General features: G+C 48.0%; 1 protein-coding gene across 1 annotated transcript in view; it reads right to left on the minus strand.

Annotated features, from left to right (window-relative positions):
• The window catches only part of GALNT12 (polypeptide N-acetylgalactosaminyltransferase 12), a 36,037-nt gene extending 20,933 nt beyond the window's left edge, over nt 1-15,104 (minus strand). The window contains exons 1-2 of the mRNA XM_045780496.2: nt 14,696-15,104; nt 2,922-3,091 (exon numbers count right to left, since the gene is read on the minus strand). Of these exons, the coding sequence (XP_045636452.2) occupies nt 2,922-3,091; nt 14,696-15,066 (541 nt within the window). The 5' untranslated portion in view covers nt 15,067-15,104. The remainder of the gene's footprint in view (nt 1-2,921; nt 3,092-14,695) is intronic.
• Between the last annotated feature and the right edge of the window lie 12,320 nt (nt 15,105-27,424).

A 27,424-nucleotide genomic window follows, 5' to 3' on the forward strand; every position in this document is an offset into this window, starting at 1 on the left:
GACCCGCCCTTATCTCAATCCTCACAATGACCCCACGAGGTAGGAACTGTTTCCGGGGGCTGAGGCCAAAGCTGACACTGGACTTGCTCAACATGGCATAGCTGCAAAGTGGTGGAGCTGGGGTGCCCGTGTGTGCCAACACGGATTTAAAACAGCCCTGGGAGGAAAGGACCAGATGAAACGGAGATGCGTGCCTACTACGTGCCGGCCGACATGGAGCTCTGTCCTGTGCACAATCTCATTTATTCCCTGCCTCTCTGTGATATAAGTGTGGATAAACCCATTCACAAATGGGAAACTAAGGCTCAGAAGAGACAAGTGACTTGTCCCAGGTGCCATGACAGGTTCACGGTAAAGCTCACCTCAGACCCAGGTGCCCTGACCCCAGAACTCAGTGCTCAGTGGGCATCACTCAGCATCAAGCCCCAGCCTGGCTTGCATGATGTCATGGAGAAGGCCAGCTGTCACCAAACACCCACTCTCCCCGTGGGTGCACACGGCCACCCGTCACATAGGCTACCGTTCCCAGCCTCCCTTGCAGCTAGGTGCAGCCAAGTGACTCCGTTCTGCTCGGTGGGATATGAGGGCAACTTCCAGGTCTGGCTCCCCAGCCCCCTGAAACGCTTCTGCCAACAGGAGCGAGCGGAAGGTGAAGAACCAGCCTGGGCCATGCAGACAAGGCAGCACGCTATCCTGGAGAATGTGGAGCTACAGGGCAGCAGGAGCTGGGGCCCTGACACGGTGAGGCCACCACACCAGCCCTAGACTGTTACGTAAGATGTGTGATGTGAGAGACATCAATTTTTATCCCGTGTAAATCACTGTTATTTTGAGTCTCTGTGAGAACAGCCAAACACACCCACCAATTAGGACACATACTCCAGGCTTTGAAGTCGCACAGCCCAGGCCCGGAGCCTGAAGCAGCAGATGCCCAGGAAGCCATAGCTGCTACCCTTAGACGTGGCCCAGGGGTGGTCATCTGGCTTGAAACGGGCTCTCACATCTAAGCGCACGGCTCTCCCTATTGCTATGGCCTTGACATTTCCCCCCAGTTGAGCTTAGCTGCCCTCACTTCAGCACATGGCATGTGGCATGACCGAAGCAGCCCCTACACCCCACCCCTCCATCCACGATGCCCCACAGGGCAGCACAGTGAGCCCGAGACCGAGTGACCTTTCTGTTCCCCCAACAGCCCTCAGACGGCGCCCATCAGGCTTCTGTTTAAGCCTAAACCCCTTATAGTGGCCTCCAGGGCCCTACTGGCCTGACCCTGCCCACCCTCGCACCTGTGTCTCCCATGTCGCCTCCTCACTGGCCGATGGTCGGCTCCGAAGAACGCCTGCTCCCCCAGCTCTTTCCTGCACCTGCAGCTGCTGCGCTGCCTCCTTCACTACATCCGAGCTTTTGGCTTAAAAGCAGCTCCTCAAGGGAGGCTTCCTGCCCTCCACCTGCTAGAGGAGGGCCTGTGCCCAAACTCCACTTACTCGCCTGCTCCCATGTCTGTTTCACAGCACTTTCTACCTTGCTGTATTACATTTGCTATATTATTGTGTTATGCTAGGCTATTTTACATTGTGTTGTATTATATTGTTCTGTACACGTTCATTGACCACGTCCACCCACAACTCCACACACCAGAATGTGAGTTTTATGAGAGTAGGGACTTGTGTTTCCCACAGAATCTGTGGTGCCTAGAACAGTGCCTGGCACACAGCAGAAACTCAAAAAGTGTTTACTGAATAAATAAGGGCCATCCCTGGACTGCATGTGAATTGCTGGACCCCAGGTTACTGGTCAGGCCTAGAGGGATGCCAGCCACCCTCTCAATGGACTGTCTCTCCCTGGCTTCAGTTCTCCTGTCTGGGATGCCCCCCGCCTTTTTAAAGATTTATTTATTTGAGAGAGAGAGAGTGGGACAAGGGGGAGAGGGAGAGAGAAAATCTCAAGGAGACACCCTGCTGAGAGAGCCTGACACCGGGCTTGATCCCAGGACCCTGAGATCATGACCTGAGCCGAAATCAAGAGTCGGACGCCCAACAGCCTGAGCCACCCAAGCACCCCTGTGCTGCCCCTTTTTAATCTCATCCCAAACTCAACACATCCAAAGCTGAATGCCCCCCTTCCTCTCCCAGACCTATCACTCCTGCCCTGGGTGGCTTTTCCAGCTCTGGGACAGCACCACCACTCACCCAGAGACCCAAGCCGGAAGCCTACAGGTCCTGCAGATGTCATGTCTCAAATGTCCCTCCTCCCTCTCCCCACCCCTCCCTTCTACTCCCACCTGGCTCCAAGCCTCCGTCTCTCACCCGGGCCACCTCTACGGCCCCTGGCCTCCCCACAGAGCTCCTCCGCACACCATTCTCCACCCACAGGTATCTTGGGCCTAAAGGGATCCCTCAAAGGGCAAAACTGCTCTTCCGTTCAAAATCCCTCCTGTTTAAAATCTCCCTGAGGGCAGGAGAACCCTCAGGACAAAGTCCCAGTCTGACCTCCCGTCTAATGCCTGCACCCTTCCCCACGTCTCATGTCCTTCCTCTGCCTGCCCACCCTGAAGCAGCCGCTCCTCGGGCCTTCCCAAACCACTTGCAGATGATACCCAGTCCATGCGACACTGTGCCTCCGAGCCTCCCCCCTTTGTGCCTCCACTTACAACACCCTCCCTCCACTTTCACTGCCCACAAACCACTCACCCTTCAAGACGTAAGGTCAGCCCCTATCCCCGAGTGCCCTGTCTCCTGTAGCACCATGTGCCAAAGCTGTCAGCACCCCAGCATCTCCAGCAGACTCTGAGCCCCCTGAGGGCAGGGGCCGGGCCCCGGGGGACACAGGAAGCCCGTCCTACCGCTCTGAAGTCACGCTTTTGCCTCCCAGGCCCTGCCCTGGAAAGCCAGGCCCCTCCAAGAGCCTGTGCGGGGGCTCACCTCTATCGCTGTAGTCATCTACAAGGATGACTTCTTCCAGCAGGATGTCCGGGGACGTCTCGAGGACACTGTAAACTGTCCTGAGGAGGGTCGACCAGGCTTCATTATAAAACGCTATGATGACAGATGTCGTGGGCAGATTATTGTAATCATATTTCTTCTCTTTGCACCTGCAAATACAAGACAGCTTCAGGAATCGAGAACCCGCTGCTGACTCTGTGTACTGGGCCCAGGCTGGTGCTGGGGAGGGAGGCGAGAAGGGGACACAGGTCACGGTCTTGAACCTCCTCCTGGGGAATGGAAAATCATCTGCTGGCATCATCCAGAGACCCCTGTGCTCCACTAGAAGTCCTAGCGGATTCCAAGAAAGACTCTAAAATGACACCCACTAAGCTTGAACTGTGGGACACTGTTTTTAAGCTTTAGAGCAATTTTCAGATTTGCGCGACAGACAAGCTAAGCCGACTCAGAAGGGAGGGAGACTGCTACTTCTCCCTCATCAACAGCTCTCTCACCCACCCGCTCCCTTCCGACCCCGCTGCTAACTGCCAGGCCTGTGCTCAGACACTGCCCTCTGCCTGGAGCAGCCCTTCCCCATTTCTCTACCCAGCAAAGTCTCTGTCCTCTGTCCCCTGGGCCCACAGGTGCAGGCAGCTGCTGGCTGCAGGAGGGGCCCCCAGCCACGCGGCCATCTCAGCAGGTGTCACTCACCATGCTCTGGCCGCTGGCTGGAGTCTCACGGCCCTCCCTAGCACCACCCCAGCGGCGCTCTCTGCTTACAAAGGTGGTGTGCCGAACACAGAAACCAGAGAACGCTAGAACAGTCTGGAAGGGCTCCAGAGAGGACCCTGACTACCCCCTTCCAGTACCCACACCACCCCTCACTCCACTCTGTGGCCACCTTGGGGTCGGGGTGAGGGGATGTGCCTTGACTGGCAGTGGTAGGAACCAATAAGCTTCCTCTTTCTTTAACAGGGTTTCCTGTTACTTTACAGGGAAGTTTCCCTACTTGACAGAGAATTCTTTCCTCAGAGTAGCTGATGACAAACTCCCAGGGTCATCCCAGGGACTGGGCCGGGCCTGGAAACCATCAGCAAGAAATGCCCAGAGAGGGGCAGGAACAGAAGTCCAAGAGGGGCACCCACAGGACTCCAGGGCTGGAAGGGTGGGCTGGCAATGCAAGAGGGGCCTGCGGGCTGAAGACCGGCCAGGCTGCGGGGGAGGGGGGGTGCAGAAAGGGAAGGCCTTACAGACAGGCTGGGGGGCATATCAAAGAGACGCAGAACCTAGCAGAATTAGGAGTGAGGCCAGTTCTGTGGACTGACTGCCATGGGCCAGGCGATGTACCGGTGGGCCCTTACCAGTCAGTCACCAAATAGTTCCTGATCGCCTACTATGTGCTGGATTAAAAAAAAAACAAAAAACCCCTCCCTGCTCCCACAGAGCTTACATGCAAGGGGACAATGATCAAATAAGCAAACATTATCAGTAAGGTGCTAGAAGAAAAGCAGGATGCAAAAAAAGCAGGAGCAACTGGTGAGGGGAGTGGGAAGGGGGAAGGGGAGTAACCACATAATAGGTAATCAGGGAGGGCCTCTTAGAGGGGGTGACATCCAGGATGAGACCTGAATAATGATGGACCTGGTCCTGCAAAAAGCACAGAAAAAGCCCTTTAGGTATGCACTTTATTTCTTTGTGGTTTTTCTCCTTTTATTTCATTATAAAAATTTTCAAACACACAAACAATGGAGAAAATATTATAAGTATATATAATATATATATAAGAACATATATGATATATATAAGAATATATATATGATATATATAAGAATATATATATGATATATATATAAGAATATATATATGATATATATATAAGAATATATATATATAATATATATATATAATATATAAGAAACTCCTGGGACCATTTGCCTGACATCAACAGTCCTCAATGCATGGTCAACCTTGCTTCATCTAAGCCCTCACCCACTGCCTCCATCCCAGACTAGTGTTAAGCAAAACCCAGCATACCACAGCATCTATAAATATTTCAATAGACCTAAGAGATAAGGGCTATTTTTTATAATAAAACACAATAAAACTGAAACACCTTAAAAAACTAGTGATTCCTTAGTGCTACCATATCTCCAGTCTACAATATTTCATAAAAATTAAGAAGCCAACAGTTGGAAGACATACCATTCTTTTAAGAGTCTCTATGAAGGACACGTGTCGCCTAACTGTAGGATGTGTTGATTTTATAATGTCTCCAAATCTCAGAAATGTTTAAACATGAAAAAAAATGACTGAAAATTAATGACATGTAATACTCTCAAAAAATACTTGCTATGTTGGCATTTATTGACACTAGGCTCAGGGAGGTGGATAACTTGGGCAGTTCACAGAATACCCACGAGTGTGTGCCTGGCCGAGGTCCTTGGGCCCAGAGCCCTTGTCTTAGGATTCTGGCTTACTCCCGCCCCCGCCCCCCACCTCCCAGGACATTCAGGTAAGGATCCCAACCATCTCTCCCCGCCCAGCCCTCCTTCCTACAAGTCATGGGCGATTTCTTCTGTCCTTCCTCTTAGGGTCCAGCTCCAGGCTCTCTTCCTAAACACCAGGACAGCTTCTGCAGAGAGCTCTGCGGTCACTGGGATGGCTCTCACACACAAACAGGCTTTTCCCGAAGACTCTGCGAGAGGCCGGCTCGTCTCGCCCACCTTTACATTCTTGTTCCTGCTGCGTCTGCAGGCCCTGTTCTGGACACGTGAGGAAAGTCAGCTGAGGCTGGCTAAGCATGGCAGCTCTGGTGTCCTGAAGCGACAGGGCACCCCCAGCAGCCTGAGTCCTTGGACACCACGGGCTTCCAGCCCAACGCACAGATGCTGTCACTTAGCGCTGCGCCCCACAGAGGGGAGTCCCAGCCCACACTCCAGGGGAGAAGGAGGCTCCATCCTTTGTGGATATGTTTTAAAACCACCGTGCAGGGTCAGAATGCTGCAGAAGTGAAAGCATGAGTCTTCCAAGATCAGGTCCTAAAGACATGGAGCTTTCCTCTTTGTTCCCGCCCACAGACCACCCATTCTGGGGGAAGCCAGCTCCATGCAGTGAAGCAAGGAGACTCAAGCATCCCATGGGGAGGTGTCTGTGGCAAGGGCCTCCCGCCAACAGCCAGCCCCAACTGTCCAGCATGGAATGAGCCCTCTTGATGAAGCCTTGAGATGATGAAAGCCCCAGGCAGCATTTTTTTGACTGTGATCTCATGAGAGATCCAGAGCCAGAACCACCCAGCTAAGCCACTCCCAAATTCTTGACCCACAGACATGATGTGAAATCACAAATGTTTATTGATGCTTTAAGTCACTAAGTTTATGGCACTGCATACGCCGAAATAAATCACAAGGAATCTTCAGCTAAGCCCAAACAGAGACGTTTTATAAACCAATAGGCCTGTACTCTAAAAAATGCCAGTGTCCTAAGAGACACAGACAGGCCTAAAGAGACACAACAACTGAATGTCAGCCTTGATTCCTGATTAGATACCGGGTCAGGAAGAAAGAGCTCCTCCCAAAATTGGCACAGTTGAAAAAATCCAGTATTGTATAAATTTCCTCAATTCGGTAACTACGTCATGATGTGATGAGAGAATGTCCCCGTTCCCAGAAAATGCATGTAGAAGTAACAAAGGATAAAGGGTGTTTATCACTGAAATTTACTCTCAGATGTGTATAATATTATAGCACAGAAGGAGAGAGAGGGAAAAATGACGTAAATGGGGCAAAAGAATGAAGGGATCTGGGTAAAGGACCAACAGGAGTTTCTTACGCTATTCTTAAATGTTCTCTGATTTTGAATTTTTTCAAAGTCAAAAATGTAATACAATAAGAAGGAAAAAAATGTTAATGTTGCCAAGGGTCTATCCAAATACCAAGCCAATTCTGGTTCTAAAAATATGTATCTCAGCCTTAGTGGCCCTGACGAAGGCCCTCTCCTAGTTCACTCTTTCCCACTTCCACCAAAATCGCTGCCCTCTTCCAAATAGATGTTACAACAAATGGAAAACATATACATGTATAAACATATTAATAAGTGTATCTGCATTTTAAAAGTCCCTGACTAATAGCCAGGGTGCATGGAAAAGCTGAGCCAGAGCCCAGTAGAAGCTTTGGAAAGAATTAATTACTTATATTCCATGAAAAAAATGTGTTTCTGTGCAACCTAAAAATAAAGATTTTTTTCATTAAAATAAAAAAGCTAAAATTTAGTTTCAAATGTACACAGATCCAAGGAGAAATGAACAGAAATACGGACAGTAAACTGAGGTTTTCAAAATGAAGTTTATTCAATTTAAACAACTGTCCTTTCGTGTGAAATCACATCCTTACTGTTAGTATTAAAATGTATTTCTTCTAGAATGAGGGTAGGTAGGAGGGTAGAAAAAGCTCTGCTTGACCAAGTAACGCCAGGACCAGATGGCTGTCCTTCCTCGGTGTTTTTGTTTATGTGTTTTTGCTGCTCTGCAAAACCCCAAAGCCCAAGGCCACTGTTCTAGAATGTCTAGGTACACTCTCTCTTTGTGTCCCTTTAAATCACAAGAGTGCTGGGTACCAGTCGGCAAAACATACACAGAGCTTCAAAATGCGCCTCTTCTCTTTTATCTCATATCAATATATGGAAGAACTTCTCAGCTCAGGGAATCATCAGATACCCTGACGGAAGCCTGCGGTAACAATTTTTCTTTGTAATGCTATTTATAACAGCAAAAAGCTATAAACAATTCCAAGGGTCCAACAAGAAAATGTGGAACACGGGGCCGCTGGGTGAAGAAAGGCTACGCGACCGTCCCAAACCACGTTTTCAGAGACTCTTTAACAGTAAAGGAGAATAACCTCACTGCAACGGTAAATCAAAAGGCAGGGTACAAATCTATAAAGGGCAGCATGCGGGCCCGCACACGCTCCCACACAAACAATACACAGTAGAAAGAAATATGCCAAAAATGTTAACAATGGAGATCTCTGAGCAGCGGGATTATCGCGGACTCTTACTTCTTTGCAGTTTTCTGCATTCTAATACTGTTCTCCACTGAACACGCGTCATTTTTATAATCACAAAGAAAGATTAGTTTTAAAAGGCTGGATCCTATTTCTTTAGCTTCCCATAGCAAATGTCCTCCTCATTGGGCAATAATATCACACTCCGACCGCTCCTTCTCTCTTGGCCTGAGAGAGTTTCTCCTTCTTTCTTTAAACATACCTTAAAGGCATTCTCCCTCATGAAGTTCAATATATCCTTCTGAATGTCTAAGTTTGTTTCCAAGAAAAATACTTTCCCCTTTTCCTTTTTTTTTTTTAAAAGCAAGTTCCCAAGAGTTTAGATTGCAACACAAACGCTGCTGGAAAAAAAATATGCAATTCACTTTCATTGCATGATCCAAACAAGTTGAAAGACTTTTACAAATGTAGAAGTCTAACCTAGAATTGTGAATTAACTGTCTTTGGTTCAATTACCCAACTTTTCAGTTTAAATCAATTAACCAGAAAAAATTATTAACAACTCCTATGTGCCAATCCTATCCTAAGCACTATGATGAAATATAAAAGAATTATATGGCACTGCTCATTCTCCCTCTCCTGACTGATAAAAAGTGGTACATCCTCTAATTAGACAAGAACAGCTATGCACACGTCAGTCAGGGTTCCACTTTTGCCTGGGGGACAAAAGGAAGCTCAGAGCCAAATTCACCGCTAAATCAGAGTGAGCCGTCCTCTCCTTAACTTTCTGGTATAATCCATGTGCTTTGTAAGGGCAGTGGCTGAATTCTGGTTTTTGCGGTACTTTCAGTGTGCTTTGTACTGCACCTGGTAATAATAACATGTATTGAGTGCTGACCACATCGTGGGCAGTGTGCTAAGCATTTCACATGCATTACTCCACCTTCCCTCCATAACAACCCTATTGGGTAGGGACCATGATCTCCACTAGCACAATACAGGTCTATGTATTATAAAGATGTGAATGAATGGGTGCAGCAAATGCCTCCTCATCTTCTATGTTCATATTCATATTATCACATAAATGTCCTTTTAAAAAAGGAAAACCCATACCCTTTGCTGAACAGGCCAAGAGGTCATAGTGTACCTTGGTGTGTTTTGCCCACCCAAAATCCTTTTTCTTCACGTTACTGCATTTTCATTTCTCTTTCAGGAACCATGTCTCCCGGACTCTCGGTGTGCATGGTCTGTGCAAGGCTATAAACACACACACACACACACACACACACACACACCCCTCTGGGAAGGTCACATGCTCCCCAGGTCTGACCAATCAATGCGCATTTTCCTGATGACATCAGGTGAGTCCCAGAATCCAGGGCCCAGAATAATCTGAACCCAGTTCTCATCCCAGACTTTTCTGTGATAGAAGTCGGTAGATTTTCTTTTATATTCAAGCCAGTTTGCATTGGATTTTCAGTCACTTTCAACCAAAAGCACTATGACTAATAGAGAAATAGGTCTCTTTTTTTTTAAGTGAATGTAGGATTTCCACTACTGGCAATATGGAAGACTACAATGCCTGGTGAAACCCTGTTGGAAAAAATTCTTGATAAAATACTTTTTAAAAAATCTTTTAAATGCGTGGCTCAGCTTACAGGAAAAGGAAAAAAAAAAGTCCTCAGAGTCCAGGGACAACAAGAAAATACAAATCTAGATATTAGAGTTATGAGACACAAAGCACCAGATAAGTATGCTTAAGATGCTTAAATAGGGGCGCCTGGGTGGCACAGCGGTTAAGCGTCTGCCTTCGGCTCAGGGCGTGATCCCGGCGTTATGGGATCGAGCCCCACGTCAGGCTCCTCGGCTGGCAGCCTGCTTCTTCCTCTCCCACTCCCCCTGCTTGTGTTCCCTCTCTCGCTGGCTGTCTCTATCTCTGTCGAATAAATAAATAAAATCTTAAAAAAAAAAAAAGATGCTTAAATAAATAAAAGATGCCCTCAAACGAATGACAAAGAAACAAGAATGACAGGCAAATCTCACTCAGGATTGACATCTCAAGGTCATGGTGCAAGTCAGGGGACAATGGAATATTCTCTTCAAATGCCAAACTACCAATCCAGAATTACATACCCAAATAAAATTATCTTTCAAGAACAAGAGCAAAATAAGAACATTTTCAGATAAGTAAAACTGAATTTACAACACTGCTTTCTCTACAGTAATGAATACATGACATGCTTCAAGAAGGAAAAGAACCCCAGAAAGTTCTCTGAGATCCAAAGACCACCTAGCATTCAGGAATGAATGAAGGGCAGAGAAAAATGATAACCTTGTGGGTAAACATAAACAAAAAAAATACTGCATTTTTTAAATGTTTTAATGTGTTGGTTTAAAAGGCAAGGCAGAATTAAAATCCTGGAGTAAAAAAGGATGTAAACCAGGAAGGAAGGTGACCAATGTTAAAACACCTGAAGGCCTATAGCCAGCGATTAACTTTAGATCCTACTAAAGTAACTTTAGTACTTTCAAACTGACCACTAAAGATAAGAATAAACCAAGAACTACCAAATTAATAGAGAAGAAAAAGTGGAATAAGAAGGGGAGAGAAAAACTTCTATCGACTCAAAAAGCAGCATTTAAAAAAAAAGGGAAAAAAGCATAGAAAAAGCAAAACAATTAGAAAGTATAGAATAAGATGGCCAAAGTAATCAAACCCAAAGTGTCTTGTAAGCACGAGAAATATATATATGTATATGGACATACTAGTTAAAAGTCAAAGATTGTCAGTCTGGATGTTTTCTTTAATGACCACAGAAAATCTAGCAACATGCTATTTAGAGACACGCCGACAACATAAGGACACAGAATGAATGAGAGTAAAAGGATGGAAAAAGGTATCATGAAAATACTAACTAAATCATGTTCTGCAGACTGAAAACACTGATTCAAAGAGAGGATGCCACTCTGACAACCACAGATGGGTCTGGTAAAAATTAATAAAATAACCTGCGGTTTACAATCTTGCTGCGGAAGCAAAGAAACATCAGTCTAATCTCCGCACCACGTGTGATGTTGGTCCAAGGACACTGTTGTTATGAGAACGATCAAGCAGGCTACCTGTCTGCAAGAAGAGGAATCCTAACCGATTCTCTCCCTCCTGCCAACCCCAGCAAAACACACTTTCTTTTGCGGGATTACCTATTTAGAGCTATTTTGAAACTCTTCACCATCCCAGCACCCAACTCAGATACACATCTGCTAACGAGGCTGACACCAGAGGAAGCATTCAAGGAACACCTATGTATTGCTGGCACGCTTCCCTAAACCACTGTTCAAACTTCCTCTGCTACGGCAGAGAACATCTGATGTTTACGTACGGCATCCTCATCCACGTACCTGTGGAAATGTACAGCCCCAAGGGCACTGTCCCTCCACAGTGTCTTTCTCACCTGCTAAACAGGTCAGAATGCAAACAAGAACGACATTATAGTGATTATCCCAAGGCTTCTCTGATCTATAAAAACTGAAACTCTTTGCAAATATTGGTACAACATTAGCAATCATTTACTCGTGACACAGCTTACAATTGGCTGTGATGTCATTGCTAATTTCAACAGAAGGCGATCTGTTTTGAATCCCTACTTTGTCTAATTCTGGTATTCTCCCACTTGCTCAAAAGCACCCACCTTAATCTTCTGAGTAATTTAAACCCCACAGACCCTAAGACAGTAGCTTTCAACCCTCGTTGCACATCAGCCTCAGCCTAGGTCCTACCTACAGAAATTCTATTTAATTATTCTGGGGAAGGTCCTTGGCATCAGTATTTCTCAAAGTTCCCCAAGGCCACAAATCCAGCTTTCTGGCTCCCCACTTTGGCCTGCTGCCCTCTCAAAGTGAAAGTTCCATCTCCTTGCCTGGTTCAAAGGAGACAGTGTTTGTGAGTTTTGCAACAGAAATAAACAGAAATAGCAGAAACAGAAATAAAGCCGTGCTCTAATCCACTGGCATGTGAATTATCAGACTACACCAAGTTTCAAGGAATTAAAGCCAACGCTGAAGCATCTCTACGGGTCTGGCCTGTCCAAGAGAGCGGACACAGTCTCAAGGTTTGCCGACGCCAAGAAGAACCAAGCCAGAGTCCCTTGGTAGTTCCCATCTCCTTGCCTATGGTAACAGGCTGTAGTTTAAAGACCAGTTAAGGGGCGCCTGGGTGGCTCAGTCATTAAGTGTCTGCCTTCGGCTCAGGACCTGATCCCAACAGTCTGGGATCGAACCCCACATCAGGCTCCTCTGCTGGGAGCCTGTGTCTTCCTCTCCCACTCCCCCCGCTTGTGTTCCCTCTCTCGCTGGCTGTGTCTCTCTCTGTCAAATAAATAAATAAAATCTTTTTAAAAAATAAATAAATAAAGACCAGTTAAAAATGTGTGTGAACCTATGTACATACTCATGTTTGAATATGTTCTCGTTCACATACCCAATAGGTATATTTTTCAAAATCTATTTCTATACCTGGAAAAGTCTAGAAGGATACACAGCAAAATATTAACAGTGGTTCTCCTGGGGCAGTAGATTTATAGATGATTATTTATTTATTTATTTAATTTTGCTTCTCTGTATATGCTAAAATTTCTAGAGTGAACATGTATTGCTTTTATAATTAAAATAAACAGATAAATAATTGCCTGTATCCCAAAAGGGAGGAGAGAATAAAAGATCTGGCTTTTAGATCAGCTCTGCCCCAGATCTGCATGTTACTTTGGGGGCATGGCTCTTCCTCTCTGGTTAGACTGGATCTCCCTCAGGGCCTTTCTCTTTGTGACATTCAAGGATCTCTGCTTGTCAGTTAAAGTCCCAAGGGACTCCCCCACATGCACCGCCACTCCAATTATACATTTATATTCTGCCATTCTGGTTTCTCAGGCTAAAACCACAGACCTCGATCAAGCACTCACCTTTCTATGAACTACAGTAAAAGCTGAGTCTTCATTAAAGGCCCTGACCTTACTGGCCAAACTGAAGTTAGGCCTCACCGCCTGGCCTGGCTGAGAGCAACACAGATAAGCTCACCTTTCCTTCCAGCTAGGCAACACGGATCCAGCAGGCCTTGCTGCAGGAGTTAAAGGCAGGAGGCATTCATACTTCTTACCACGCTGGGTTTGGATTAACTTCCCAGAGTCAACGCAACAGCAGGATCTATAAGCAGATCCTGATAGGACACAGGGCAGCTGTGTCACCATGGAGACGGGATACCATAAGCCCCACAGGTTATCCACAGTGTTTGAAAGAGATTTCTCAACCTGGGATAATGAAGGAAAGCTGGAACCCGGAAAAGAAAAACTTTACAACCAATCCCTGGATGACTCTTAAAAGCGACCTCCTGAGTATCTTGTTGGCAACAGGGAAGGGGGTGAAACTAGTAAGAATTGAGTGCATGGTGTGTTCAATGTTTTATTAATTCCTAGGCTGTGTTATTTCTGCTCATTCCTTATTTTGCAGATGGGGAAAGTGGGGGGAATGCTACCAACACTAACACAGCTCTACTCAAAAAGATTAACAGTGAAAATGCCTCAGGCAAAAGCATGAGGCTAGACATGAACAGACAGAGGAAAATAGGGAGGCCTGTGAAGCCCAAGTTCTTCCCAGCTTTGTCAAAGGGGGCTGGGGAACAACTCCTCGAGCAGGTAGTCATGCTTTCTCTAGCCAAGGATTCACGGATGCCCAAATCCCGAAATCAGCACAATGCCAAGGGGGCCAGGAGGGTCCCATCCCCCACAGCCAGTTCCACCACTTTCCAGCTGTGGGGCCTTAGGTGAGTCACTTGTCCTCCCCGAGATCTTTGCCACACCTCTAAAGCAGGCATGCCAGGGAACAGGGAGGGGCGACAGGGGCCCACTGCACACAGGAGGCCGCTGCACTGGCTACTCCCTGTCAGAATCCTCTTTTCCTCAAAGTCTTTAAGAACCGGGCTCAAGTGGGGATCTGGAAGATCCCCACCAACGGAGGGACGGAGAGAGAAGGCCAGGAGGTCTGTCCTTTTACCAGCTTGCTCCCTTCTTACTTAGGCAGTGAGCACAACCCACCCAGCCAGCAGCTCCCACAGGAATTAGGCCTCTGACCACACCGGCTCGGAGCCTGCACCACCCACAGCAGTGAGCTGAGTTGGACCTCGGCCAGAAGGAGCCTTTCCCACCACCTCCTTCCTGCCTTCTTCTGCCTAATGCTCAGGAATCCAGGGGAAAGCCTCGTACTTGGCCTCCCAGCGACCTTTTACCTCTCCTGCTGGAGCGCCCTCCCATCCTGGTTCATTCAAGGGCCTGGCACGCACAGATAAGTGAAAGTGGAGCCTATCTCGAACCCTAAGAGCCCTTAGTTTCACCAAGGTAGGGCCACAGTGGCAGAGCTGGACTGGGGGTGCTGTGAAACCAGGAAGAGCACCCAAAGGAGGTCTCATCTTACACTTGTCTGCTTAGCCCGGACCCTCCCGTCACTTTTTCAGAGCCAAATAACAGACCTAATGGGGGAAGGAGGCAAGAGACCACCCAGTAAAAGAGTCGTCAATTTCTGAGATTTTTTTCTATTTTCATTTTTTAAAACTTTCTTGCGTCCCCCCATCCCATATGACTCCTTCCATTACCCACTTCTGAGAAAGACTCAGTAAGACGCGCGATCCCCAGGTATTTCGAGACCCCGGTTCCACCCCGCCACTTGACAGATGCAGAAACTGAGGCCCGGGGACCCCGCGGGCAGTGCTGCCCACGCCACCTGCGGACTCACAGCGGGTTCCAGCGCTCGGGCAGGCGACGGTGCAGCGAGATGCGGTCGCTAAGGTAGATGTTGATCTGGTGCAGCCGCACGCTCTCCTCCTGCAGCCGCAGCTCCTCGCCCTGCAGCTGCAGCCGCACCGCCTCGCCCTGGGCGCCCAGAGCGTCGTCGGATACCGGCGGCCGCGGCAGGACCGGGTCTCGCCGTCCCTGGCGCGGGGCGCGCAGGGGTCCCGGCTCGGCCGCCCTGGCCCTGGCCCCGCGCCGCTCCCGCAGCACGGAGCTCAGCCCGGCCAGCACCAGCAGCGCCAGCAGCGTCAGCAGCGCCTCCCGGCCGCGCCGCAGCCCCCGCGGGCAGCGCCTCCAGGCCGCGCGCCCCCACATGCGCCCGCCAGCTGGGCCAGCGCTCGGCTGCCCGGAGGCGGCGGCGCAGACCCGGACCCGGATCCCGGAACCGCAGCGCCGCGCCGCCCCGCCCCCGGCCCGCCCCACCTGCGCACCGCCCCCTTCCCGCCCACCCCGCCCGCAGGAGCGCGGCCCCCACGCCGCGGACGGTGGCCGGTCTTCACTGGGTCGCCCGGCGGGCTGGCTGGTACTCACAGCTCCCTCGTTGGGCTGTGTGCATTAGGAACAGGGTGACAACCCTCAGCTCAGCGCCTGACACATAGTAAGCGCTCAGCAAATACCGGCTAAGTGCGCCCTGCGGGCTGCTGTGAATTCTACTTCCTTATCTCATCTGACCCTTAAGAAGTCCAGTAAAAGGAGTAGTAGGATTATCAGCCCCATTTTACAGATGAGGGGACTGAGGCATAGTGAGGCTAATACACACCGGGCTGTGTCACTGAGGCCTGCAGGCCGAGGGAAGATGTAATCCTGTTTTAAATCCCTGGAATAACATACCTTCCCCTGGCTCCCTGTCAGTCAATCTCTCTGTTTCTTCTTCCTCACTTTACAAAGGCCTCCAAGAAACGGATCAAAGAAATGAACCCCCTCAGAGAAACACATGCACAGGCACCGGTAATAATGATCGCACACGTCCCAGGCCATCCATTCACCTGACCTTAGCCAGAGGTTTCCTTTGAGGGGACTGAACAAATGAAGGAACCATGAGGGTGCTGGAAATAATTTAGCAGAGTCAAGACTAGAGCAAGGCATGAGGCTGTCTCCAAGGCAGAAGGTATAGGATGGGCAAAACAAAACAAAATCAGTATTCAAAAATAAACAATACTTTTAAAAATCAAAATGAAAGCAAAAAAATCCCTGAACAAACCACCAAAATTTTAAATAAAGGCAGAATCTGACCTGTGCTTGCACAGCTCACCTCACTGGCCTCATTCACCCTAATCCCAGCCCTGATTCCATGTCTTGATTTCAGTGGGGATTACATGGACATATAAGTACAAAATCATCAAGTTCTTCTTTTCAAATTATGCACTTGACTTATGAAAGTTATATCTCAATTCAAAACACAAAAAAAATAAATAAAAAGAACTAAGAGAAAAATAAAAGCAAAACGAGAAGCCCTGGCCTCCAGCACCAACGCTCAAGTCTTCAACTTACAGGAAGAGGCCCTCAGAATGTGACTCCAAACTCTGCAAGGACTACCCCCATGCCACTGTGGCCGAGGGGAGTGGGGTCTCACCCCACCTTTGCACATGCTGTTCTCCCTGCTTGAAATGCCCTGCTCCACCTGGCAAACCCCTCTCTATCCTTCAAGGCCCTGCCAAAAGCCACCTCTTCTGTGAAGCCTTGGGCAACCCCACAGCCTTTTAGGCAAATGCGTTTCAAGATTGCATCATCCTTTTGTGTATTAGTCAGGGTTCCACCAGAGAAACAGAACCAAGAGGAGATATAGTAAGAGATCCATGGCGGGGAGTTGACCTACACAATTGCAGGGACTGGTTAAGCGAGTCCGAAATCTTTAGGGCAGGCCATCAGGAAGGGAAGGCTGAAACTCTCTGGTGTGAGCTGAAGCTGCTGTCCACAGGCAGAATTTCTTCTTTTTTAAGGCAACCTCAGTTCTGCTCTTAAAGACTTTCAACTGATTGAATCAGCCCACCTAAATAATCTCCATTAGTTAAAGTCAACTGGTTATAGACGCCACTTATATCTACAAAATATCTTCATGGCAACATCTGAGTTAGTGTTTAATTGCATACACTGGGGATTACGACCTAGCTAAGCTGACACGTCAAACTGACCATCTCTCTTAGTTTCCTAGGGCTGCCATAACAAAGTGCTCTAATCTGGGTGGCTGACAACAACAGAAATGTATTCCCTCTCAGGTCTGGAGGCTAGAAATCCAAAGTCAATTAGTCCTGTCAGCAAGGCCGTGCTTTCTCAGAAGGCTTTAGGAGAGAATCCATTCCATACTTTTCTCTTAGTTTCTGGTGTTGCTTGAAATCCTTGCCATTGCTTGGCTTATGCACGCGTCACTCCCATCTCTGCCCCCACTGTCATTCTTCTGATGTGCGTCTGTCTCTGTGTCTCTTCCACGCTTCTTCTAAGGACACCAGCAAACTGGATTTGGGCCCACTCTAATGATCTCATCTTGACTTGATTATGTCTGTGAAGACCCTATTTCTAAAGAAGGTCACATTCATAGGTACCAAGGATTAGGACTTCAATGTATCTTGTTGTGGGGGCTCGATTCAATCCATAACACCATCATACTTTGTGACAATGCTTGGATCGTGTTTAATTTAACCCTAGCCTTGTAACAACAACAACAAAAATGTAAGGGACTTAGAGTATGAGCTGTGGTCCCCTCATGATCACAGAGCTTAGTATAGGGTCAGACACACAGAAAGTGCTCAGTTCATGGCTGGCTTTGTGTCTCAACACTGCCTTCTGTCGGCATCTGTTGGAACTCACTGGGGAGGTATCTGATGGAAGGCACAACCTGGTTAAGAGCAGGGAGGAGCTACCCCCAAAATGTAACCAACATGTATTCTTGAGGTCTCGTTGCTAGAAGGGCCTCAGTGGTAACCCAATACGGGAGTTTTCACACATCTGCTCCCAGAAACCCCAGGGAGCCACCCAGGAAAGTAAAAAGAGGCTGGCTGGGTGGGGCTCCAGTTCCCTTCCCTAAAACCAGAGCCTTAACACTTTTATCTGCCTAATACTTTGAGCTTCCTTCTTAGATTATAGCACCCTCCTCCCTAATGACCAGAGGAACTGGTAACAACACCAAAGAAAGCGTGTTGTCCAAGCTCACAGCAGGTCGGTGGCAGAACAGGAAGTAAAATGGAGTAAAAAGGTGTGGCAGACACCAGTGGATGTCTGCCAACATCCAACCCCCTCTCCTTCCTTAAGAGTAGAACTCTGAGTTTTTGTTTGTTTGTTCCTCTGGGCCCGTGGTCTTCCAAAATAAAGCCTCGAATCCCCAGCCTCCTTTGCAGCTAGGCATGGCCATGTGACTGAGTTGCAGCCAACGGGCTGTAAGTGGGGTTATCAGACGGCGCTTCTGAGTAATGTCCTTAAAGGAAACATCTTTACCCTTCCTTCTTCCTGCCGGCTGGACTGTGGATATGAAGACTAGAGCTCACGCAACCACCTCGGGTCATGAGGTAAAAGGTGTGCACTGAGGCTGGTGACACAACAGGGCAGCAGGAACCCAGGTCCCAGACATTGTGGACATTGAACCACTCCTGATGGGCTCTTTCTAGGCTTTGCTTTTGTGAGGGAGAAATAAGCTTCTGTCTTGTTTGTGCCACTGCTCCTTTGGGTTTTCTGTCCTATGCAGCCAAATCTTATCCTAAATGATATGCAGGATATATTGCACAAGAACTCCCCCCAAATCTGGATCTGATAGTGTGGTGGTTTTTAAATAAGGCTGCAAATTACTGGATACTCCCTCGCCTTGAATCGGGGCAGACCTGTGACTGCTGTAACCATTAGATGACAGTAGAAGTGAGACTCTGTGCCTTCACTGGCTAGAAATAAGAAGCCACAAAGCTTCCATCTTGTTTACAGGATCCCTGTTCTTGGAGCCTTGAGCTACCAGGGAAGAAATCCGACTATCTTGGTATTGTCATGCTGGAGAAGGCCCAGATAGGATATCTTTTCCATAGGGCCAGCTGTGCCCAAACCTCTGCGGGCCCACCAGCCCGGGCATCAGACAGGTGAGTGAAGAAGCCATCTTGGAAGGAGCTCCATCCTAGCCATTCAAGTCACCCTGGCCATTCAGGTCACCTCATTGTCAGGGAATGGAGAAAAGAGGTGCCCTTTTCAAATTCTTGACCCACAGAATCCATGTATGATAAGGTGGTTGGCGTTTTATACCATGAAGTTTTGGGATGGTCCGTTACTCAGCAATAGATAACTAGAAAAAATGGATGATTTTAGCCAAGAGTTTTTTAATTCAGAAAATACTTATTGAGCATCTACTACGTACCAGGCACCATGCTAGGGTCTAGGCCCGCTATAATGAGCAAGTGCCAAAGAGAAACAAAAGCAGACACCAGTTAAAGTGGTAAGGACAGATCTTAATCAGTAATGTACTATTGCAACAGGGAAGAGGGTCCAGCATGAACGGATTCCACTTTGATTTGTGCAGAATGACTGGGCATTTTAAATAGAGTCAGGGAAGTGAAGAATTACAAAGGGGTGATCAGCATAAATGTGGATAATGCCAGCTGTGTCTGTGGCTGGCCAGTATCAGAGCTAGGATTCTAACCTCACAGAGGCTTGGGAGGCAGAGGCCCTATCCTTCCCGATGATTACACTGTAAAGGAATGGCTTTCAGTCCTTGGGAAAGACACTCTTGATTGGTAGGAGATACACATATATCTCAAAGGGACAGAGAAAGGATTTATAATTGTAAGCCCTTCTTAGTAAACTCTCTAAGAAAGGGTGGTTAGGGGCCGACGGTTAGGTGTTAGCTGTGATAAACAGTAAATTCTTTGGATAGCCATGAGCTTCCTCCAGCAGATACTTAAGGGGGCCTGGGGACATCCTCCCAGTGCAGCCTTGAGCTGTTAGAAACTGTTTAAGTCTTTAATGTGAAGGGAAGTAGGTGTATAAAATCATCTGTGTTCAGACTCTGTCCTCGTTATAGGCCAAAGTTGAGGCCTAGTTGGGAAGGAGGCTCAGAAGATCCTGGCTAGGGTTTGATCAAGGGGAGAGTCTTTGTCACAAGAGATATTTTTGACATCATGGTGCTTGTAGGGCAATGGAATAGACAGATATTAAAAAGGTAACTTACTAGAGTTGTGGTTAATGTGTTAAAGGAGAACTACGGGGTGCTAAAAGGGCTTATAACAGAATAATTGAGGGGTTTAGGAAGGCTTCTCTGAGGAAGTAATGTTTACGTGGATACCTGAATGTTAAAGTGATATCAGAGATTTGAAATCATATTTTAGGTTAATGTGGCACTCCCTCTGCTGGTTCCCAGCTCAGGGCAGTGAATAGTTTTGTATCTTCCATAGAAGAAGAGAAGAGTGAGTGAGCTGTATTTTATTATTATTTTTTTTTTTTTTTGACATCCTGGGAAGCTACTCCAAAGCTTTTTATCGAATATTCTCTATTCTCAAAGGGACCACGGCCAAAAAAGTTAAGAGACATAAATCTGGTCTGATTCTCTCATTTTACAGATGGGAAGCCTAAGACAGAGTCAGGAAAGGGCCTTCGAACAAGCTGGTGTCTCGGGTACAGGTAGGATCTCAACGGCTGCCCTTGTCCAATCACAGCGTGCCCTGGAGGAAAGTGGCCCGCCCTGAGCACCAGTGGGCTCCAGGAGGGGGATGGGCTTGGGGTGAACCTGCAAAGCAGCTCCCACACAGGACGACCTGCTGCGGAGACCCGACTGGTGGGAGGTGACTCCACCCACCTCCCATGGAACCAAGTCTGCCGGTTGGTACTAGAAGACAGGTGTGAGAGGAAAGGCCTGGAGCTGTGCCTTCTGGCCTCGGTCCAGACGCTCAACACAATTAAGATCTGCGGTCAGATTAGAACACAGACAAGGATTACAACTCATAATGTCTTGGATCAGCTTACCACATTGGAACGCTCCCTGATACAGGCTCAGCTGCAGAGAAGGGAGCGTCGGCCTGGCATAACACGGGTTCAAGTCCCAGCTAATGGTAAGAGCTGTCGTTCACTGAGCATCTGCGTGTGCCATAAACCACCAGACTTCATTCTTCACGTACCCTCTCATTTCACTCTCCTGACAACATTGCAAGGTAGACAGAGGAGGAAATCTGGGCCCAGAGAAGGGGGGTGATTTGGCCAGGGTCAAAGGACATGGCCGTGGCAGAGCAATGGTCTGAGTCCAGGTCTCTTCACTTCGAATTCAGCATTTTCTGCCACACAATTCGCTGGCAGAAGGCTGTCAGGCCAAAAGGCAACTAAGGTTCACGTGCAGGAGCACGACCTCGGAGCCCACTTGCCTGATGTCACACCGCAGCCCCATCACCGATTGCTCTGTGGCCTTAAGCAATTTGCTCATCTGTAAAATGGAGGTAATAATAATAGTACCTCCCAAGTAGGGTTTTTGGGAGGATGGAGGGATGTAGTCCACACATCCAGCCTCCCCAGGCTCAAAGCAGGGTGGGAAGAGTTTCTACAAGGGCACACGGAAGGTGTCTGGCCCCTTGCTACTCAAAGTGTGGTCCTTAGACCAACAGCATTGGTACCACTTGGGAGTTACTGGAAATACAACAGCTCATTAGCAGAGGAAAAGCACAGGAATGGTTATTAACAATGACAAGCTGGCACCCACAGAGGGAAATTCAGCTGGGACCTTAATTCTCTTTGTACCACTTCCCAAATTGAGTACCTTGTCCTTTCCTTGGGTTTGTTGTTCGTTTGGGGAGCTTATTTATTCTTTGACCACACCATCTCATTTCATCACCTATTCAACCAACAGACAGATTTCTCTAGAAGGCACTTCTGATTTGTCGTATTAGCTCCCTTCATACGGATCATTTCATCCCTTTTAGAGTTTAACGTGACATATGGTAGATGCAGTATTTCAAATATTAGTGGGGGAAAGATGGCTGATTCAATCAATGATTGGAGCAACTTGATAGCCATTTGGCTACCCTCACACCGTGCACCAAAATAAGTTCCAAATGATCTAAAGATGTAAAAGTAAAATAAGAAAAAAAATCCAACAATAAAAGTATTGGATGAAAAAAACCCAGAGACCATTATAGGAAAGATTTATAAAGGTGACTACATAAAAGTTTTAGTTTTCTATAAGGCCCCAAATAATATAAACTCAAAAGACAAAAGACAAATCAGAAAGAGATGTTTGCAGATGACATTTACCCAGTATGTAAATCAACACAGAAATAAAAGAACAGAAAATAAAAATGGCTGAAAGATCTGAATAGATTGTTCCCCCAATAAAAAATACAAATGGTCTAGAAACATATCAAAATGTGTTAAATTTCTCCATTTAAAATGCATGCAAATTAAACTTACTCTGAAATATTTTTTCATCTATCAGATTGGCAAAGATTTAAAAGGTTATTCATTCCAGTGTTGGCAAGGATGTGAATAAACAGGCCATTGTTGGTAGGAAGGCAAACTGGTATAACCTTTTGGAAAGCAATTAGGCAACATTTATTAGAAATATTAATGTTCATATCCTTTTGATTCTGCAATGCCACATCCACAGAAATAGATTCACAAGTGTTCAAGAGATGAGCTTAAAAAGAAGAGTAATAAAATACTCTTTGGAGATGATTTTACTTCCAAGTCTTCCCTATCTCCTCCCTAAGCCACTGCACGGGTGTCTGGAATCCAGTCCCCCTGCCCCCTCTTTCCAACCTGTCTCCTCACTTCTCCTACCATAACCCAGATCTCCCCTAGTCTTTCTGCCCAACCTGTGGCCAAGCTCTCCCATGAAACTGTGACACCTTCTTCTGAATTGACAGTGAAAGCTCATAAACTACCCTCTCTGCAACCATGTGGGATTCCCTGGGAGCCAGGGGCCATCCCTATCATCCATAATACGCCACCACACACACAATACCTGGCACACAGAAGGCACTCAATAAATGTTCGTTGGATGAGGATTATGTTGGTACACTGCTCAGATCACCCTTCAAGAGAACCCACTGGGGGCAGCACAGTTGACTTACAGCCTCCAGCTGCTCTTCCTTCCAATCCTCTGTGAAGTTCTTGCTGAGGCTATATTTCCCCTGGTTTCTCCCAGTCAGTGACTAAGCATGGGGGGGGGGCGGTATAAAACCCAGCTACTTCTGTCTGATGCAGGATACCCTCGCAGGCCACCTTTGCCTGGGGACTCCCTATTGGCTTGGCCAAGACATTTCCAGAACTGCACAGCAGTCTGGAACCTTCCTACCCCAGCCTCCTATGTCCCTCTCCCTTTTCCCAGCTGTAGCATCTGCATTAGGATCTGAAGGCCCTCCTTCCCTTTTCTTCCTCCTCCTTCCTTTACCCAAGCATTTCTCCTAAAGGGATAAAAAGCACCTTGAGGCGCCTGGGTAGTGCAGTCGTTAAGCGTCTGCCTTCGGCTCAGGGCGTGATCCCAGCGTTCCGGGGTCGAGTCCCACATCGGGCTCCTCCGCTGGGAGCCTGCTTCTTCCTCTCCCACTCCCCTGCTGTGTTCCCTCTCTTGCTGGCTGTCTCTCCGTCACATAAATAAATAAAATCTTTAAAAAAAAAAAAAAAAAAAGCACCTTGGCATTTGGTTCTCAGAGGACCCAAAACAGCACAGGGGTCAATGAAAAAATATTGGAAGAGAGTTCATACATAATAAGACTACAGATACACTTGCATAAGAGATTTGTGTACAAAGATGTGCCGGATTCATGCTTCGAAAGCTATGTGCATGTGAACCACCTGGGGGTCGTGCTGAAATGCCGATTCTGGTTCAGTAGGTCTGGGGTGGATGCAAGATGCTATGTTTCTAAGAAGCTCTCGGGTGGTATGAAGACTGCTGGTCTGAGGACCCCATTTTGAGCAGCAAGGTGCTGGAATGTTTATATGCACCACTGAGTCTCTCTCCTCCCTGCTCTGAACCCTGGGAGGATGACTGGGGGGACCACAGCAGCAGGCTCAAACCTCCGCTAACAGTTGGCTTTGGCCAAGGAGGAGCACTAGAGGGCAGGAGGAGTGGGAGGTCAGAGGATTTTATTCCTCTGGGGATTATTCCCTACTAGGTAACTGTAGGTTTGCTGTGTCCCTCTACCAAAGGTCCTAACTCCCATCAGCGAGATCTCCCCATTTTCTCTCTTGCAGAATTCCAGTAACTGCTCTCTCCCCTCCCCCTTCAGGCCTGGGGTGGCAATGGCTCCCTACTGTTAGCAGCTCTGGAGTACTGCACCAGCTCTTGCGGCTCTTAGTAAACTCTGCCCACAGTTCTGTAATTAGTCCTTTAGTACATGGTCCTCATTTCTTCAGCCAAGTGTACCATCTGTCTCCTGCTGGGACCCTGACTGCTATAAGCACCGTCAGCGCAAGATTTTTTGTTATAATAGCAGAACACTGGAAACAAGCTAATTGTGCATCATTAAAAAATGATTAAATAAATTAGGGTACATCTGCTTAATGGGGTTACATGCTACCACTCAAAAGGATACAGTCGATCTATAGTCACCTACATGGAAAGATGCCCAAGCCATTTGTTAAATTTTTTAAAAAGCAAGATTCTGAATAGCCTGCATAGTATGACTTCAGTCATTCAAACAGTAAAATATGCATTTGTGATGGCTGGGATTACAGCAGAGACAACCCTGCTCAAAACAAACCGACCAAACAGAATGGAGGGGGGAGCTGTGAGGATTTTCTGACTCCATCTCTTTCCATCACTCTGCTTTCCCGGCCAGTGTGGCTTACAACAGCCGGACATGCTGAGAGCAGACCACCTCAGCACAGAGCGCCTTGTTCCCAATTGCTTTAGCAAAAACTCCTGGGCGGAAGCAATCAGGATGGGCTTGGACAGACGCTAACCACTGAATCATACAGACTGAGAGTGGGGAGGGAGGCGCCCTGAAAGAAAGGAGGCATTTCTTCCCAGAGCTGGAGAAGCGGGGCAGGGGTAAGCAGCAGGTATTCACTCTCGAGGGAATAGTTGTCGTCGACATTTGTTATCCTTTTGGGCGGCCCAGTATCTGAACCCCATCCCTATTTTGGGGAGTCTCCTACCTTCTAGGGCACCTATTCTGGAGCCTACCTCCCGCTATACATGCTGAGAAGGCCAGAAATGCACTTTCTCAGCCTCCCTTTTTGCCAGGCAGAGCACATGACCCGGGCTGAGCCATTGACATGCTTGCATCTCAGGCTGTCACTCTGGAGCTGGTAATTCCAAAAAGGGTCTGTGCAGACTCCGTCCCGGTACGGGGCGCAGCCACGGTGTGAAGTGGTACTTGGTTCTTGGCTGCGGGGCTTCCAAGATTGGTTCTCTGGCCCTCATGGGCTCTGTGAGCTACAAAAAGAACCTTGTATTAAATCCCCTTTCTACTTAAATTATCCAGAGGGTTAATTTCTACAACTTATAATCAAGAAAGTTGATCAATGCCTACATGTATGTATGCATGTTTGTATACGTGGGAAATATCCTCGGAAAGATGAAACAAATGTGAATATTGGTTACCTACAGGCAGCAGGACCACAAAAGTGGGAGAAGAAGGAAAGGGGCTTTTACTTTTGCCTGATGCCTTTCTGTACTGTTGGAATTTATTTTTTTACCACACATATAACTTTTATAATGAAACAGCTCGTTAGTAAAAAGATACCCAAATAAATAGAATTTTAAAAGGATGCAATTATTCAGGATTTTCAGAGAAACGAATGTCTTCATTAGACCTTCAAAAGGAAGTAGTCCTCACCTCTGTTGTGAATGGGGCCAAATCTGGTCATGAGTGTGCACCACCTCAGACACTGGGCCTAGGTGATTAGCTCTAGCCCCCTAACACTCATGCTCACTTTCCATGGCTCCCCATTACTCACAGAATAAATCCCATGGTCTTCATCCTGGCGTTCATTGGCCCTCTGCAGTCTGAACCCCGTGTACTTTCAAGACTTCTCATCTTTTTTTTTTTTTTTAAGATTTTATTTATTTATTTGACAGAGGGAGAGAGACAGCCAGCGAGAGAGGGAACATAAGCAGGGGGAGTGGGAGAGGAAGAAGCAGGCTCCCATTGGAGCAGGGAGCCCGATGCGGGGCTCGATCCCAGGACGCTGGGATCATGACCTGAGCCAAAGGCAGATGCTTAACGACTGAGCCACCCAGGCACCCCAAGACTTCTCTTCATCTTTACGCTTTGCTTAGAAGGCTTTTTCTTCCAGTCCTGCTGGCCCAGATCCTAATGGTATTACCATCTTCTCTGATCTGCCAATGCCATGATCCTTATTCCTTCTTCAGGCCCTCATCAAGTGCTGGTCTGTGTTATAATAACGTATACGAGACTTAGCCATTTACACATCATGTACTGAGCACCTACTATATCCGGCCTTCTGCTAGGCTTTGGGACTACAGCTCAGAGTCTACAGAAGTCAATTACCCCATATCAGAATGTTAATGTTATCACGAAGAGCGGGCGGTGTAAACAGTTCGCAACAGGGCTGCTCTTTGTTAGAAGCTTTTTTCCCCCTCTGCCTGGATGGCACTCTCCCCAAATGTCAGCATGGCTCCGTATTTCCATTTCTTCAGGTCTCTGTGCGAGTATCACATTCTCAGTAACACCTTCTCTACCCATCCTACTATAAAATAACATCCCATCCTTTATCCTATTTACTTGGATTTAGTTATGCTCTATTTATTGTTTCAATAGCACTCATCACTAACACGTGTACAAGTTACTTACTTGTTTGTGTATTTACAGCTTGTCTTTTTCCACCGTCAGCCCCACCAAGGCAGGGATTTTATTTTGTTCCTGCAGCTTCTCCAGCACCTAGAACAGTGCATAGTTGGCACTCCATAAATATTTGTTGAGACCAGAGCACAGAACCCGGTCACAGCGCTCCTGCAGGATAGTCTTGTGACTTAATCTTCCTTAAGTTTCAGGTGTCTCCTCTGTAAACTGGGGGTCGTCACCTGAGCCCTCCCTGGTGGCTGTCAGGATGCTGCGAGGATCAAACATGGGTCTCAAACTTCAGTATGCACCAGAACCACCCGGAGAGCTTGTTAAAATACAGGTGGCTGGGCCCCACACGCACAATTTCTGAGCCGGTAGGTCTGGGGTGGGGTCAGGAAATTTGCATCCGTAACAATGTCCCAGATGGTGTAATTCAAGAATCACTGATGAAAAGACAGGAGGTACAGGAGGCGCTTGTAGCCTTAATTTCCAGGTGAGGACCGGCTCTGTAGGCCCCGCAGGACGTCCCGGGGGCGGGGTACAGAGTGGACCCATCCGAGCCTCACTTCAGGCAACAACTATTCGGGAAGCTAAGGTTAAGCGCCCGGCGCCGGCGGGGTAAGGCACAGCGACGCGCCACAGGCCGGGCCCGAGCGGCGGGGCCCGTTCCGAGCTCGCAGCGTGAGTGGGCTGGAGCAGCCGCTCCGACCTCCGCGCGGGGCAGTAAGTCCCCGGAGCCGCCACGGAGGGCCTCCACCGGGCGCTGCATCGGCAGAGGCGGGCCCGCTGCACTCGGAGCTTCCCGGAACTCACCGTTCCTCCCGGCGCGGCGAGGACGCGCGGCCGGGCCTCCGGCGCGCGCCGGGCACACAGTAGGCGCGCGGCCCCGCTCCCCGGCGCGCGCCCGGCACACAGTAGGCGCGCGGGCGGCGGGCGGAAGGGGGCGCTGGCGCGCGGTATCCGGGGGCGGA

Source organism: Ursus americanus, chromosome 18 (genome assembly GCF_024610735.1).
Source record: "Ursus americanus isolate L20-20 chromosome 18, mUrsAme1.1.p, whole genome shotgun sequence".
Classification (NCBI taxonomy): Eukaryota; Metazoa; Chordata; class Mammalia; order Carnivora; family Ursidae; genus Ursus; species Ursus americanus.